Source organism: Heterocephalus glaber, unplaced genomic scaffold (assembly GCF_053883595.1).
Source record: "Heterocephalus glaber isolate CG9 unplaced genomic scaffold, H.glaber_assembly_v1.0 deba00001687, whole genome shotgun sequence".
Taxonomy (NCBI): domain Eukaryota; kingdom Metazoa; phylum Chordata; class Mammalia; order Rodentia; family Bathyergidae; genus Heterocephalus; species Heterocephalus glaber.
In genome coordinates, this window is record NW_028258412.1 from 8,028,343 (window position 1) to 8,044,601 (window position 16,259).

The 16,259-nt window shown below is 40.7% G+C and overlaps 1 protein-coding gene and 1 pseudogene across 4 annotated transcripts in view; both read right to left on the minus strand.

The window, feature by feature from the left end:
* The window catches only part of Pisd (phosphatidylserine decarboxylase), a 38,131-nt gene that overhangs the window by 17,431 nt on the left and 4,441 nt on the right, over window positions 1-16,259 (minus strand). For 2 of the 3 annotated variants that reach the window (XM_004843501.4, XM_087198289.1), the window contains exons 2-3: window positions 15,652-15,731; window positions 11,217-11,392 (exon numbers count right to left, since the gene is read on the minus strand). In XM_004843501.4, the coding sequence (XP_004843558.1) occupies window positions 11,217-11,392; window positions 15,652-15,731 (256 nt within the window). Of the gene's footprint in view, window positions 1-11,216; window positions 11,393-15,651; window positions 15,732-16,259 lie in introns of those variants that run through there. The other variant, XM_087198293.1, reaches the window with a different exon arrangement.
* Window positions 4,478-11,210, minus strand: LOC147821965 (ADP-ribosylation factor-like protein 8B pseudogene; annotated as a pseudogene). The gene has a single exon (XR_015446272.1). The product of XR_015446272.1 is annotated as an ADP-ribosylation factor-like protein 8B pseudogene (transcript).

Below are 16,259 nucleotides of genomic sequence, written 5' to 3' on the forward strand. Positions count from 1 at the left end.
TAGAGACCCAAAGAATCCAGCCGAGGTTCTGGATCCCAGAGCAATGTCCCACACAAGTCCAGCTGAAGACCTAGAGCCCAAGGCAAAGTCCTCCACAAGTCCAGGCCTAGAGCCCACGGCACTGTCTCATGCAAGTCCGTATGGAGGATCTGCACTGGGAAGGCCCAAAGGCCAGCAGTGGAAGCTAGAAAGTCTGCGCCAGCAGGGTGAAGGGTCTGTGCCATCAGGCTGAGGGATCTGCACTGGAGCCAGAAAGCAACACTCAAGGCAAAGACCAGAGCTCCCATGGGCCAGGAATTTAGGTCAGTAGCTGTGTACCTGCCCTGCAAGTGCAAGGTCCTGAGTTCAATCCCCCGTACCAAGAAAAAAAAGACCAGAGCTCCCATAACAAGAACAGCAGTCATTCCCAATGACAAGAGGACCCAAGCTCCTCCTCAGATGAGAACAGCCAAATTCCTATAAAAAAAACCAGCCGTGGCAAGCCTCCCCAGGAAAATCAACCGCATACGATCTTCCCCTCCAGTTCTCTTTTTATGATGTTCGCAACAATCCTCAGGTGGGTCTTCCACATCCAGAACCACGCTGACTCAGTTCAGCTGGGCATTCCAAGTTGACCATTAATCAATCTACCACAAGGACTATGAATGGAAAAGGGCAAAGCTGCCCGGAGAGATGCAAAGAGGTACTGGGAGATACTTATAGGCTCCCTCCCTCTCTGTCAGAAATCTGTCCTACCTTTCCTCAGCCTCCATGAGAAAAATCAGTTTGGGTACCAACTACCAAAAGAAAGCAAGACCCAAACCCAGAGGTAAGCTGGAAGATGTACATTTTCAGTTAGACTGTTTGTAACCAAAAGCTGGGGACATGATCTAAAAATATATATATATTTATATATATAAATATATATATACTATATATACTATATATATATAGTATATATATATAGTATATATATATATATATCAATCAGAGGAAAAGAGGCAATGAGAAATATGCCATAAGTGCTGAATATTTTTCTGACTTGTGGGAACAAAGGGACAGCATATCTGAAATCACAACAGCCATGCAAATGCAAAACACAGGCTGCTGCAGGCTATACTTGGCTACCTCCTATCCTCTGTCTGTGCTGCTTACAACAAAGCCTAATGTGCCAACAACCCTCCACCCTTAGACCAAAGGCCAAAAGGCAGAACTGCGTGGCGCTGAGAACCAGCCACTTTGGCTGTGAACCCAGGGTAATTCCAGAACATCATGAATTCCTGCTAACAAACAAACAAACAAACAAACACCATACTACTCATTAGTTGAGTTCCCTCTGTGCCCTTTGGGAAATCGATTATGCTCACTAATGGATGCCACCAGGCTGAATCAAGACCTCAACAGGAAAGACTCTGAAGACGAAAAGCACTACTCAAACTGTACATGATCCACGCCACAGACTAAAACTAAAGAAACTACAAGAAACATCCAACTGTTACAGTTTGGATCTTAAGTGTCCCCTGATGGTCCATATGGTAAAGACTTAGTCTCTAATAAGGCACTACAGGAACACGGTGAAATCTTTAAAAGGTCTTTAGGTCAATGGGAGCAGGCCATTCTCATCTGAAACCCCTACCAGAGGCTTAAAACCAATAGGTCCACCTGATCATGGAATGGAACTTCTACAGCTGTGAGCCAAAATAAACCTTTTCTCTTTTTTTTTCCTGGATATTTTAAAAGTTTATTTCTATTTTAACTAGCCCACAGACCCAACTCTTTGAGGGCTGATTTGAATTCTTTCTAGAACAGGGTCTATGGACCCTCCTCATGGTAATTTTCTTTCTGCCCTCTTCCAAAAAGATCTGTACCTTGCATCATGATGTATATTTTTAAACTGCCAATAAAACCCTCAAAATACAAATTCATTGAATAAAGCTGAGAAGAGCAGTAAACAGACGAAAAATAAATGCACCTAAATAAAAACTTTGCTTATTCACAAAATTCAGTAACAATTAAGTTTTCACATACAAAGGTTATGCAAAGAAAATGTTGGTATTAGCATTTAGATTTCTTGAAGTAATGCAAGAAATGAACAGATGAATAAACATACTATGGGTTAGCTGCAGGTCAGTTAACAGCCTAGGAGTCCCCACATAGTCACACATTCTAGGTCCAATTCCTCCTTTTAGGGTAAATTGCTACTGTTTTTTTGTTTTTGTTTTGATACCAGGGATTGAACTCAGGTCCTTGCGCTTGCGAAACAGGCGATGAAACCACTAAGCTAAATCCCCGGCCCTAAATTGCTACTGTTTTTAATGGTTCCCAGTGACCATTAATGATGTTGAACCATGGTAGCAAGTTTAAATATCCCTTCATTTATAGAACCACCTATCCTATCTGAGAAGTGTGCAGCATGTCTCAAAGAAGAAGAAAACCTTAAAAGCCCAGATTCTCAACAAAAATGTGAATTGAGAAAAACAAGTAGTGACTGTGCAACACAGTGCATTATTTTGTATAGAATATTTTAAGGCCATGGCAGTCTATAAATTAAAACTGGCATTCATTAATAAAAAATTACTGGTGACTACACTCTGAATGCTCAACATATTTGAAAATGCACCATCTACAAAAGTTCCGTTTAACAAAAGAAACAAAATCATACAGTGTGAGGCAACATATAAGAAAGTGTACCAGAGTTGTATCTACAACAGCAGTCTATATGAATACATTTACAAGTGAACCAGTAGTAAGATGTCCCTTTATGTATATGGAGATCACTAACCCACATAATATGTTCATTTTAAATTTTTATACATTTTTGCATCATAGAAGCAAATAATAAACAGCATCGGTTCCTCAGTTCTCTGTGTGATTATTAACCAACCTGTAGACCATGTGCATGATTATGTTAGACAAAGCAAGCAGGTCTAGAGTTGTCACAATAATCAAGATGTCTAGTGGCACCAGACAAAAGAATCCAAATCTTACATAAGAGAAAAATAAGAATTTTCATTTGTTTATAAGTGTCTTTTGGGTGAAAATCAACTTTATGACTAGACATAAGTCAAGGGTTACAGTGTCATGCAGCAGCACTAATGACTGGAGACAGAAAAAACAAACAGCTATTTGAACAAAGTCTGACATTCTTTTTTTTTTTTTGGTACCAGGGATCGAACTCAGGACCTTGTGCTTACAAGGCAGGCGGCAGCACCAAGCTAAATCCCCAGCCCTAAGTCTAACATTCTTAACAGTTTTTTTTTTTTTTTTGGCTGAAATACTCTAAATTCATAAAAGCTTTTGAGAAAATCTTTAATTCCTAACCCTCTAAAAAACCATACTGAAAGAGAAAAAAAACTAATGATCTGGACAGATACAAAACAGCATGCATTAACTCCTTCTGCACACCCAACTGCTGTGATATAGGATTCCCAGAAAGCAGAATATTTTAAAAATTGATCAGATAGGATCTCCCCAGTGTAAAAAACCAGCAACATGGATCTGGCACCTCTGCTCACTGTTTGCAGAGCATTTTTTAATTTTTAAGGTATAATTATGTATTTTGCATGCATTTATGAGATAAAATAAACATTATGTTTAAATCCCACATGAATCAGGCTTAAAAAGATTTTCTATTTTTGAGACAAAGTCTTGCTTTGTAGCAGTTCAGGCTGGACTCAAACTCACTAAGTAGCCCAGGTTGGTCACAAACTTGTAGCAATCCTCCTGCCTCAGCCTTCTGAGTTCTGAGATTTACAGGCGTGCACTACCAGGCCTAAGATTTTCTAAATACTGTGTGTGGCACTAGATATTTCACACTGTATCAAATCACTATCAGTATTAAGCTATAGGACTCTAAATGAAATATTATAGATATTTACTAAAAATCAATATAAAAACTCTTGTCCAGAAAGATCAGAATGAAAATATACAACTTTCTGGATTCAAGGTATTAAAATGTATTCATTCTTTTTTATTTATTTATTTTAATTTTTTGGTACCAGGGATTGAACTCGGGTCCTTGCGCTTGTGAGGCAGGCGGCGGAACCACTGAGCTAAATCCCCAGCCCAATGCATTCTTTTTTTAAAAAACTACATGCTGTTTAACAGAAGTGTGTGTGAGAAGCCTTTTTGCATGTTCTGACTTTATCATGACAATGCTAATTGATTCTTTATGGAGGAACAAGGTTACACATCTTCAGGAGTACACGTGAGAAAAACTCTGAAAAGGACAATTTCTTGAGTTTAGGAAGGACTGTATTCTGGGAAGTATTTCAGAGGAATGGACAATAATTCTCGGATTATACCCAAGGACTGGGAGACTTCAGACGTTTCAGCTTTTTCTAGAATAAGCCACTCCAGTGTGATATCTATATTATCCTTTTCTTGGGCTGGTGATTTAGCTCAGTCGCACCGCACCTGCCTTGTAAGTGTAAGGTCCTGAGTTCGATATCTGGTACCACAAAACAAAACAAAACAAAAACTAACTAACATATTAGCCTTTTCTTTTTTTTTTTTTGTGGTACCGGAGATTGAACTCAGGACCTTGCTCTTGCAAGGCAGGTGCGGTGCCACTGAGCTAAATCCCCAGCCCTATTATCCTTTTCTTTACAAGAAATTGAATAGCAGCAAATTCCTCTATCCTGAAGAGAAAAGACATTCATTTTTTAAATTAGCTGTTTCTCCTCTAAGGCATTTGGAAGATCCCTCGTTTCCAAGTAGTAGTACTGGAATTCCTTGTAACTATGGTTTATCTAGAAGATTATGTAGGTCATTTCCAAAGGATTCTATCTTTCATGATTTGCGGCATCTATCATGTAAACAATAGAACTGACTCCTCTTGCAATGCCCTTTTCACAGGTCCTGGAATCGGGGCTGTCCTCCTATGTCCCAGATCTTTATTGTGACATTACCTTTAATTTCTTTCCTCATGTTGAAGGCTACTGTGGGAATCATATCTTCACTGAATTGATCTCACATGATGACATTGACAAAGGTGGTCCTGCCTGAGTACTGCAACCCCACTAGCATCAGCTCCATCTCCTCCTTCCAGAAGAGCTAATGGAACCAGTCCAGCAGGGAGATGAGCACCAGCATGTTGACAGCTGGGAGGGAGGGCAAACACAGCCGCAAGGACCGCACAATGGACCACCCCCCCCCAACGGCTCTTCAGGGCCTCGGTGGGATACAGGTGGGCAGTGACAGCTGGAGCCAGGAAGCTGAGCAGGTCATATTAAAAAAATTGGAGTTTTTCATTTTTAAAAATGAAATAAATTTTTAATAAACTGATTATTCCAGGTATTTGTCATGGTGACAGGAGGCTAACAATCAAGAGACTCAGGGAGCAACTTCTAAGACAGCATGGTGTCAAGTTATCCTTTCTAGCCACAGGATTCTGTGAAACAAAAACTTGACATGAAAAATATTCAGTTTAAGCATCTTCTAAACCACCAATTCTAAACCTAGGATCCATACATAGGCTTGAAAGATCTGAATCTTCTAAAATTATAAGCCAAAATTTGCTTTTCCTTTTTTTTTTTTTTTGGAAGAAGAGAGCCACAGTTTTTGTCCAAAAGACTTTTGTCCTTAAGATTCCAAAAGCTGGCTGGGCATGGTGGTACACACTTGTGATCCCAGCACGTGGGAGGCTGAAACAGGAGGATCACCTAAAGTTCTAGGCCAGCCTGGGCTACACAATGAGTTCGAGGCCAACCTGAACTACATAGCAGGACCCTGTCTTGAAAATCAAAAACAAAAACAAAAATCCAAAAGCTAAAAATTATGGATCTAAGCTGTTAAAACAAAGCTCAAAATGACTATAGTATTCAAAAAAGACTAAAATATACCATAGATAAATGAAAAATCCACAAATGGGGTTAGCGATTTAGCTCAGTGGCACTGCGCCTGCCTTGCAAGTGGCAAGGTCCTGAGTTTGATCCTCAGTACCAAAAAAAAAAAAAATCCACAATTGACATTTCATATGACATGTGAAAAATGTTTAAGTGGAATCATATGTAAAGAAAAGCAAAATAAAAATTGTATCAAGGGGGGCTGGGGATGTAGCTCATCGGCACAGCACCTGCCAGGCAAGCTAAAGGTCCTGAGCTCAATCCCGGGTACCAAAAAAAAAAATTGTATCAAGGGCCCAGGGATTTAGCTCAGTGACACCAAGCCTGTCTCACAAGCTCAAGGTCCTGAGTTTGATCCCCGGTACCTAAAAAATTGTATCAAGGCACCAAAGTCACAACGTTCCTTATCTCTTCCACAGTTCAACTACTCTGCCCCTCCAACTACTCAAGTCACAAAGCATGACTCACTTTGAATTTCTCTTCCTCTCCCTCATCAATCCATCAGTGCAACCTGCTGGCTCTCCCTTCAAAACATACCAAGAATCATATCCAAGAATCACATCCCGTTGCCCTATCTCCATGGTTCCCATCCTGACCCAAGCCGCTGTCATCTCTGGCAGGGATACCATCAGAGCTCCTGCCTCCACCTCCATGCTGGCTGCCTTAGATCACTTAGCCCTCACTCCAGGAAAGACCCAGCAAGATTAACAACTCTAGCCCTTCTGCCTTTGGTGCATCCAGCCACCCAAGTTCTTTGGTCTTCTTCAATAGTGACAGGTATGCCCTGTCCATCTCAAGCCTTGGCTCAGAACATTCTACACACGTTCCCAGACACCCTCTCCGCTCCTGCAGTCCCCGCTCCTGTGGCACTGAACAAGGCCTTCCTCCTCTGATTGCTTCGGTAAAACACTGCTTCAATAAAACAGCTTCGCCCCAGCCTGAGGTACATGTGCTCTTTCCATGTTTAGTTTCCCTCAAGGGATTTTGACCACTTGACAGGTCTTATCTGTCTCACCCATTATTGAATACTCATGCAGTAGAATCCAGAAGGTAACACCTTCACAGTAGAGCTAAACCAGTCCAAAGTAAAGGATACTCTAAATTCATCCCAACAAAAAGCTTTAAAACAAGACTGAAAGGATCAAAGTGATACACAAATTAACTGCTTGCCAGAACAAAGTCCAACAGTCTCTGAAGGAAACAAAGCCCAACACTCAAATATAAAACAATTTACTGCATATAATCAAAATTACGACACATTAAAGGAAAAAAATATGACTGATTTGGATCGACAGAAATAGACCCAGAATGCCAGAAGATAGTGACATCAAGAGAAAAGAATGTTTTCAGACAGCTATATAAGAAGGATGATAAGCTCAAGGATAAAAAGAAAATATGAGCATAATGAGAGAAATGGAAGTCATAAAAAGAACCACTTAAAACTTCTTTTGTTTTGTTTTGTTTTGTTTTTTGGTACTGGGGATCGAACTTGGAACCTTCCACTTGCGTGGCAGGTGCGGGCTGAAGTTGTAGCTCAGTGGTAGAATGCTTGCGTAGCATGTGTGACACCCTAGATTCAAGCTCTAGTACCACAAAAAAACAAAACCAAAAAAGTTCTAATGAAAAATAGAATATCTATAATGAAAATTTCTACAAAAAATGCTACTAAAACTAGTAAGTGAACCAGACTAGTAAGATCACAAAAATATCAATATACTGCTAATGGCAATGCAAAATGGTACAACTTGGGCTAGACGTGGTGGTGCACGCCTGTAATCCCAGAACTCAGGAGGCTGAGACAGGAGGATTGCCGCAAGTTCGTGGCCAGCCTCAGATACATAGTGAGTTCAAGAACAGGGCTAGGGATTTAGCCCAGTGGTTCTGCTGCCGGCCTCCCAAGAGCATGGTCCTGAGTTTGATTCCTGGCACACAAAAAAAACAAAAAACAAAAAAACTCTGTTCAGGAACAGCCTGAATGGGCTGGGGATTTAGCTCAGCGGTTTTGCTGCCTGCTGCGCAAGCGCAAGGACCAGAGTTTGATGCCTGGTACCAAAAAAAAAACAAAAAAAAAAAACTTAACTATCCTGAACTACATAGCGATACCCTGTCTCAAAAAAAAAAAAAAAAAAAAAAGGTACAACTTTCAAAAGTCTGGCAATTTCCTATAAAGTTAAATATATACTTACCACACGACCAAGTAATTTTACTTTTAGGTAACACAACAGAAATATAAACAAATTTCTAAAGCTGTATGGTGGCACACACCTATAATCCCAGCACTCAGGGGACTGAGGCAGGAGGATCACTGTGGGTTCAAGGTGAGTTGGGGCTACACACAGGGAATTCAAGGCCAGCCCGAACTACACTGTGAGACCCTGTTGAAAGAAGAAAGAAAGGGAGAAAGGGAGAAAAGGAGAAAGGGAGAAAGGGAGAAAGGGAGAAAGGGAGAAAGGGAGAAAGGGAGAAAGGGAGAAAGGGAGAAAGGGAGAAAGGGAGAAAGAAAGAAAGGGAGAAAGAAAGGAAGGGAGAAAGAAAGGAAGGAAGAAAGGAAGGAAGGAAGAAAGGAAGGAAGGAAGAAAGAATGGGAGAAAGGTAGAAAGGGAGAAAGGTAGAAAGGGGGAAAAGAATGTGTGTGCCAAGTGCTGGCACCTGGCTGCAGTCCCAGCTACTTGGGAGGCTCAGGTGGATCACCTGAGCCCAAGAGTACACGGCCAGTCTGGGCAACATAGAGGCCCTGTCTCAAGAAAATAAACAAAAGGAATGTGTGCATTACAATGGTGAGTTGGTAGGTGTGCCCAGGCCACATAGTGGGGCTATGGGGCTGGGGATTTAGCTCAGTGTTTCTGCCGCCTGCCTTGCAAGGTCAAGGACCCAAGTTCGATCCCCGGTAGCAAAAAAAAAAAAAAAAAAAAAGAAAACACATAGTGGGGTTAAACAAAGGGGCCCAAAGAGTGCTGAATTTCTGCTGCACATGCAAAGTCACACTGAACTTAGATGTAGATTCTCTGGTGTTCGAACCAGGTGGACAAAACACTCAAGATGCACTGCCGTACTCACAGAGCTCCTGGTTGAATTAACCCACACATGAGCTCTCCCTGGCACACTGAGATGACTCTTAAGTGAAAAGGAACAAACTGTTCCTAAACGAGAAGAGGAGATCGCACAGAAAAAAAGATATCCCAGAGAAACAAAAATCATGTCATGAGAATTAATTCAGCACAAAATAAGTTCACATAAAGTTTTGGTTTTCTTTTCTTTTTTTTGGTACCAGGGATCGAACTCGGATCCTTGCACCTGCACAGCAGGTGGCAAAACCACTGAGCTAAATCCCCTGCCCGATTTTTGGTTTTTTTTTAAAAAGACCTACTGGGCTGGGGATTTAATTCAGTGGTTCCGGTGCCTGCTTTGCAAGCACAAGGACCCAAGTACCATCCCAGGTACCAAAAACAATAAAAATAAAGAAAGATGAACCAAAAATAAACCTATATGCTTTTCTCTCCCCAGCTCGCAACAGGACAATAAAAGGTGCTTCCAGACCTCACACTGCATGAGGCCACTCTATTCCAGGGTCTTGTCACTGTCCAGGCCCCAGACCTTGAGAGATAATCAATTCCTAATCAATTCCAACATATTTACAAATAATTACTTTTCAGATATTAATTTAGGCAGTAATTCCAATTAACAAATGGTAGATGCTATAAAAACTATTGGCATTGGTCGCTCATGACTGTGGAAGTAGCAGATTTCTAAATTTAGATTTTCTTGGGATACCTGTGAAATGAATGGAGAATTCCTGAAAGCATGCAAGTTTGTCACAGTGTGAGTCAGACTGATAAATGCCTTGGATCAGAGCGACATTAGCTTGCATCTGAGTAGCGTCTGACAATCATAGTCCCGTGCTACTCACATTTACAAGTACTTTACTAGTATTAATGTAAAACAGTATGATCACAGAGCAAACCACCAAGGACATTGGAGACAGGGCAGCACACTTCAAAATGTGACTCTCATACCACACAAATGCTCTTCATTGAGAAGCATTTTGGGATATATGAATAGAAAACTTTGTTTTGTGTTTTAGTCTTAGGTATTACTATAAAGTCCAAGGTTATATGAACATGGCCATGGGACAGACACATAGGAATAGGGGGTGGGGGCAGACAAGTATGTTAGGGTAACTGTCATATCCAAATCTGTACGGCCAATTAAGTCAGTTTCACAAGATGTAAGAAATAAAATAAAATCCTTAAAATCCAAATGTATATTGGATTCTATTGGAGGAAAACAGTCAAAATAAATATTTGAAAAAAGATTTTGGTGGGAAGCCTGTCATATAGCATATAATCCCAATGGCAACAAAGACTTTTGGATGAACTGTGTTGCAGCTGAAAGAATCTCAGTCATGTTCCAAACCAACCTGTTTTATAGTTGACAATGCAGAAGACTAAACAGAAAGGGATATATCCAAGTTCACTTGGCTACTAAGAAACCTGACTGAGGGCCAGGGATTTAGCTCAGTGGTGCTGCCGCCTGTCTAGCAAGCACAAGGTCCTGAGTTTGATCCCCGGTACCAAAAAAAAAAAAACCAAAAAAATAAACCAAGAAACCTTACTGGGACTCACCATCAACATTCTGACACCATGTCACTGAATTCAGCTGAGCTGGATCAACAGTATGCAACAGGTCATGAGAAAATACACTATTCTATTCCAAATACCTCAATTTACCCCCTCTTTTGCTCAAGCTATTGAGACTTATTACTGGTCCTTTGATATTTCAGATTTTTTGTTATTGTTCTTAAATTATGGATGAAGAGAAAGCAATTTTTAAACCTACACCTTTATGTTAAATTTCAATATTTACTGAATGTCTACTCTAAGTCAGGGATTGTCTTCAGCCACACGAAGGACAGATGGTAAGAGTTCACTAAATAAAATTCATGGTTTGACAATAGTGCAGGCTGCCCCTATTGTGTGAGTTTGACTGAGAGGGCATTTTGAGCAATAATAATAAAGAAATTTGATTATTTCCATCTTATTCCTGATGAGAACTAATCCACATCACAAAATGCTAACAGTTTAACCCTTTTTAGAAGAAGGGCAAGAACAGCAGAACACCCAGGATGTTGACACCAATGCAAGGGATGAGCTCTGAGGATTCACAGCAAGAAATTTCTACTCAGGGTCCTCAGAGAAACCAGGAGTAGGTGTGAAGCAGAAAAGCTAGTCACAATGTCAAAGGTATGCTTCCTGCGTCTGACCAAAACCCACTGGAGACATGAACTCTCAAAGAGCAAATTTGCTCTGTTCAAATATTTAACTTTAGGCCAATTTAGAAAACAACATCAGTTGTGCTGGATGAAACCCTAAGATGGTTCCACCTTATTCCTACCTCCCAGTGACCAGCGAGTTTGGGTGGAATCTCCAATCCCAGTTTCTCCAGCTCTCGCTCTCTGTATTTCTCATACTGCCGGTATCCTGCATACCCTCCTCCTGTTGCCAACAGAATGGGCAGGGGGCGCAGCAGGAACAAGGTTCGGGCAGGGGCAGTATGAATTTTTCTGGCATCTGTAACAAAAAACAAGAAAATTTTGAACCTGGGAGACAGGAAGAGGGAAGAATCTTGCAATCGCAAGACTCACAGGAGGGCCAGGAAAAGTCAATGCATCTAGGAAGTCCTCAGTAAAGGTAACTGAGCCGCCTTCCAAATTATACCAATGAGTAAAGGACAGGCATCTTTCCTGGGGAACTACAATGCACCTCCATTGCCACCAGAGCTACAGATTTAAGATGAAAACACTGAACCACAAAGAAATCTAGAAACTATTAAAAATTGTCCTACTGGTCCAGGACTTGCAGCCACATACCACTTCTCACCCAGAGCTTTTACAATCTAGGCCTAGGTCTGACTGGGCACTGGTATTCTCAAATGCAAACTCTCAAAAGCTCTCACTATTCAACAGTAAAATGACAAGCTGGGCTGGAGGTATAGCTCAATGGTAAGCACTTGCAAGCATGCACAAGGCCCTGGGTTTGATCCTCAATGCAGTGTGCATGTGAGTAGACACACACAATGCAAATAATCCAATTTTAAAATGCATAAAGGAGCCATGTGTGGTGGCCCACACTTATAATCCCATGTACTCTGTTTCAGGTTTTTTTTGAGACGGGTCTCACTATGTAGTTCAGACTGGCCTTGAACTCATTATGTAGCCCAGGCTGACCTAATCCCAGCTACTTTGGAGGATAAGGCAAGATACTGCATGTTCCAGACCAGCCTGGGCAATTCAGAGAGACCCTGACTAAAAAAAAGGAAAAGAAAAAAGGAGGTAAACTGGAGGGTGAGGCTGAGGACACAGTCAGTTTTAAAGTACTTGCCTACTTGCCTAGCATGCCCAAAGCCCTGGCCTCAATTCCTAGTACTGCCAAGGGCAGGAGGCAGGGTAAACTCAGCATTCCCTGGATTCAATCCTCACACACACACACACACACACTCATGCAAACAAATGAATGGTAAAAAGTGAAAATGGGAAAATGGGAAAATCTGGAAACAGACATGCACATAGGTAAAATACCATGTGAAAGTAAACTCAGGTTATCAGAGTGATGGTTCTATAAGCAACGAGTGCCAAATGTAGCCAGAAAACCATCAGAAACTGGTCAAGAGGAACAGATCTGCCTCACAGCCCTCAGCAGGAAACAACTCTGCTAAGCCCTTGACCTCAGACTTCTAGCTTCTACAATTGACAGACAATAAATTTCTGCTAGTTAAGCCACTCTGTTTATGGCACTCTGTTACAGCAGCACGAGCACACCAAGGTAAAATCATTAGCAGTCTGGGAAATGCAAATCAAAAACACAATGAGCTACTGTTTCACTCTCACTAGGATGGCTATGATTAAAAGGATAAATGTTGGAAATAATGTGTAGAAACTAAAATCCTCAAACATTGGTTGTATGAATGTAAAATAGGGACACACTTTGAAAAACAGTTTGGCAGAACCTCGTAAAGTTAAACACAAAGTTCCAGTTTCAATCCCCAGCAGGGCAAAAAGAAAAATCAGGAAACAAATTACCATATGACCCAGCAAGCCCACTCTTAAGACATATTCCTAAGGGAACTAAAAACATGTGCACATAAAAACTTGTACCTAAACATTCAGTAGCAGCACTATTCATAATAGCCAAGAAGGGGAAATAACTCAAATGTTCATACACTGATGAATGAATAAACAAAATGTGGTATCATAGAAAAGCATCGATACATGCTATAGCATGAATCTTGAAAATAATATGTAAAAGAAGCCGGCCCCAGAACATATTATATGATTCTGTTTATATATCAAGTGTTCAGAATTAGCAAATCTGTGGACATAAAGTGAATTAATGGTTGCCAGGGATAGGGAGAAATGTGGTGTGACAGCTGAAAGGGTAGTTTTGGGGGTTTTTTGTACCAGGGATCGAACTTGGGACCTTCCACTTGTGAGGCAGGCAGTGGCATCACTGAGCTAAATCTCCAGCCCAAGGGTAGTGTTTTTATTGGGGGGGACAAATAGTAATTTGCATAATTCTAGAAAAATACAAAAAACCCTGAATTATATGCTTAAAGGGGCAAATTTTATGGCATGTGAATTATACCTCAATAGAGCTGATTTTTTTTTTTTTTTTGGTACTGGGGATTGAACTTGGGTCCTTGCACTTGTGCAGCAGGCAGCGAAACCACTGAGCTAAATCCCCAGTCCAAAGCTGATGTTTTCTTTTTCTTTTGTAGTTCTGGGGATTGAAGCCCAGCGCCTTTGCACTGGGCTCACTCAGTGTTTGTTTTTGTAAATTTTTTTTATGTTGAGAAGGGATCTTGCTAAGTTCCTAAATTGCCTAGGCTGGGATTCAACTTGTCATCCTCTACCTCTGCCTCCAAAAGTGCTGGGATTACAGCATGCACTACCGTGCCCCACTTCTGTTTTAAATCTCACATATATACAATGGAATACTGGTTTTAAGAAGAAGGAAAATCTGCTATTTGTGATAAGATGGATAAATCTAGAGAATATTATGGTACATGACACAAATCAGAGACACAAAGAAATAAACTGCATGATCTCTCTTATATGTGGAATTTTAGAAGGTGGCTGGAGGGCCGGGGATTTAGCTCAGTGGTTCTGGCACCTGCCTTGAAAGCGTAAGGTCCCGAGTTTGATCCCTGGTACCAAAAAAAAAAAAAGGTGGCTGGAGTCTAAGGGTATACCTTAATAGCAGCTGGGCATGGTGGCACAGGCCTGTAATCCCAGCACTCAGGAAGCTGAGGCAGGAGGATCATTATGAACTATGAGTTCAAGGCCAGTCTAGGATACATAGTGAATGCAAGACCAGGCTGAACTACATAATGAAATCCTGCCTCAAAACAACAACAAAACAAAATACCACCAAATTTTTGAAAAAGAGCTGGGGATGTATGTAACTCAGGGGTAGAATACTTGCCTAGTTGTGCACAAGGACCTGTGCTCAATCTCCAGTATGGGCAGGAAAAAGCACTAAATACCTGTAGTGATGAGCGAACTGTTGCACCCTCCACACTCAGCGAGGAGCCCAGACTCATCACATTCCGCTGAACGCTTTCTGCTCTACAGTGCTCTCCTCATTTAAAGCTCTTTCTCTTTTCAAAGCAGGTTGGTGAGTAGGGATCAGCCTCCACTCCTGATCACCTTTCCTCTGAATTAATCAGTTCATAAAAGCAAATACTTTTCTTACAGAGTCAAGATAATACCTTCATTTCTGAGGCTCTCCTTCAATTCTTCATGTTATTCCTACATGTTCTAGCATGCAATTCCTAACTAAATAACACCCAAATCTGTTCCTATTAACTACCATTCTGATAACGGGCTTTGTGTTATTCTCTTTAACTGGCTCATTTTATTCCCAAGGTAGTCTTATCAAGGAGTTAAAAGTAGCTTTTAGTATGATAGAATCAAAAGGATATTTAGGGCCAGGGATTTAGCTCAGTGGTTCTAGCACCTGCCTCGCAAGTGCAAGGACCCAAGTTCGATCCCCAGTACCAAAAAAAGGATATTTAGATAATGAAGACAATACACATCTCTGTAAGGGTTCCAATAACTTCTTACCACACCACAAAATTTATAGTCCACATTGTTGATGAGGGTGTGCAAAGTGCCTTCTCACTAGCATTTCCTGCTCAAATGTGAACTAAGACAAACCCTCTTTGAAGAGAAATTTGGCCTAAGTAACAAAATATTGGCCGGGAATGGTGGCACACACTTGTAATCCTAACCCTCAGGAAGCTGAGACAGGATGATTTCTGTGAACCCAAGGCTAAACTGGGGTACACAGTAAGTTCAAGGCCAGCCTGAACTACACAGTGAGACTGTCTCAAAAAAAAAGTAAAGGGGCCAGGGATTTAGCTCAGTGGTTCTGGAGCCTGCCGTGCAAGTGCAAGGTCCCAAGTTCAATCCCAGGTACCCAAAAAAAAAAAAAAAAAAAGTAAAATACACAAATGTTTTCACTAATTCTATCTCTACAAATTTATCCTGAAAATGCACAAAGATGTTATTCTACGATTGTCTATGTAGAACAAGATTAGAAACAACTTAAATGTCCAATAACGAATGGTACAGTCACACAACAGAGTACTATGCAGCCAGTAAAAGTGATATAGTAAACCAGGCTTAAGTGGTGGTTATATGCCAGGTGTTCTAACAACTCTAACACACTTCACATAATTTCATTTATTCTAAAACAAGCCTATGTTCATCCCAATTTAAAGCTGAGCAAACTGAGACACACAGCTAGCACCACCTCCAACTGGCCCTTACCTGTATTAATGGCTCGAAAAGGCACCTTCCAGAAGAACTGGAGGAAATGGCTCAGGGAAGTGTTTTCACAGTGAAGAAGGCTGTAATTAAGCAAAAATAAACCATTAAATATTTTCCTTAAAAATAAGACCTGAGATATAGCTGAGTGGCCAAGCACCTGCCTATATGTGAGGTCCTGGGTTTGATCCCTAGCACCACACATACAAATAAAGAAAAATTAAAAATAAATTAGTTGATCAATTGGCAACTTCTGAATATAGTTTACAGATCCAATAACAGTACTGTGCCAGTGTTAATTTCTAGGTTTTGCCAACCATACTATGGTTATGTGAGGAAAATGTCCTTGTAGGAAAAACACTGAAATATTTAAAGGTAGAGTCATCAAGTCTGCAAGGTGCTCTCAAGTGGTTTCAGAAAAAAAAAATATACACACATACATACAGGGAAAGAGAAAGTGACAAAGCAAATATGCCTGCCATTCGAGGAATCTGAGTAAACATCATTTGGGATTCCTATGTACTACTTCTATAACTTTCTGTAAGTCTAAAACTATTTCACAATAAAAACTTTAAAAATTAAGCATAAGATCATTAATAAGCAGGAAAACC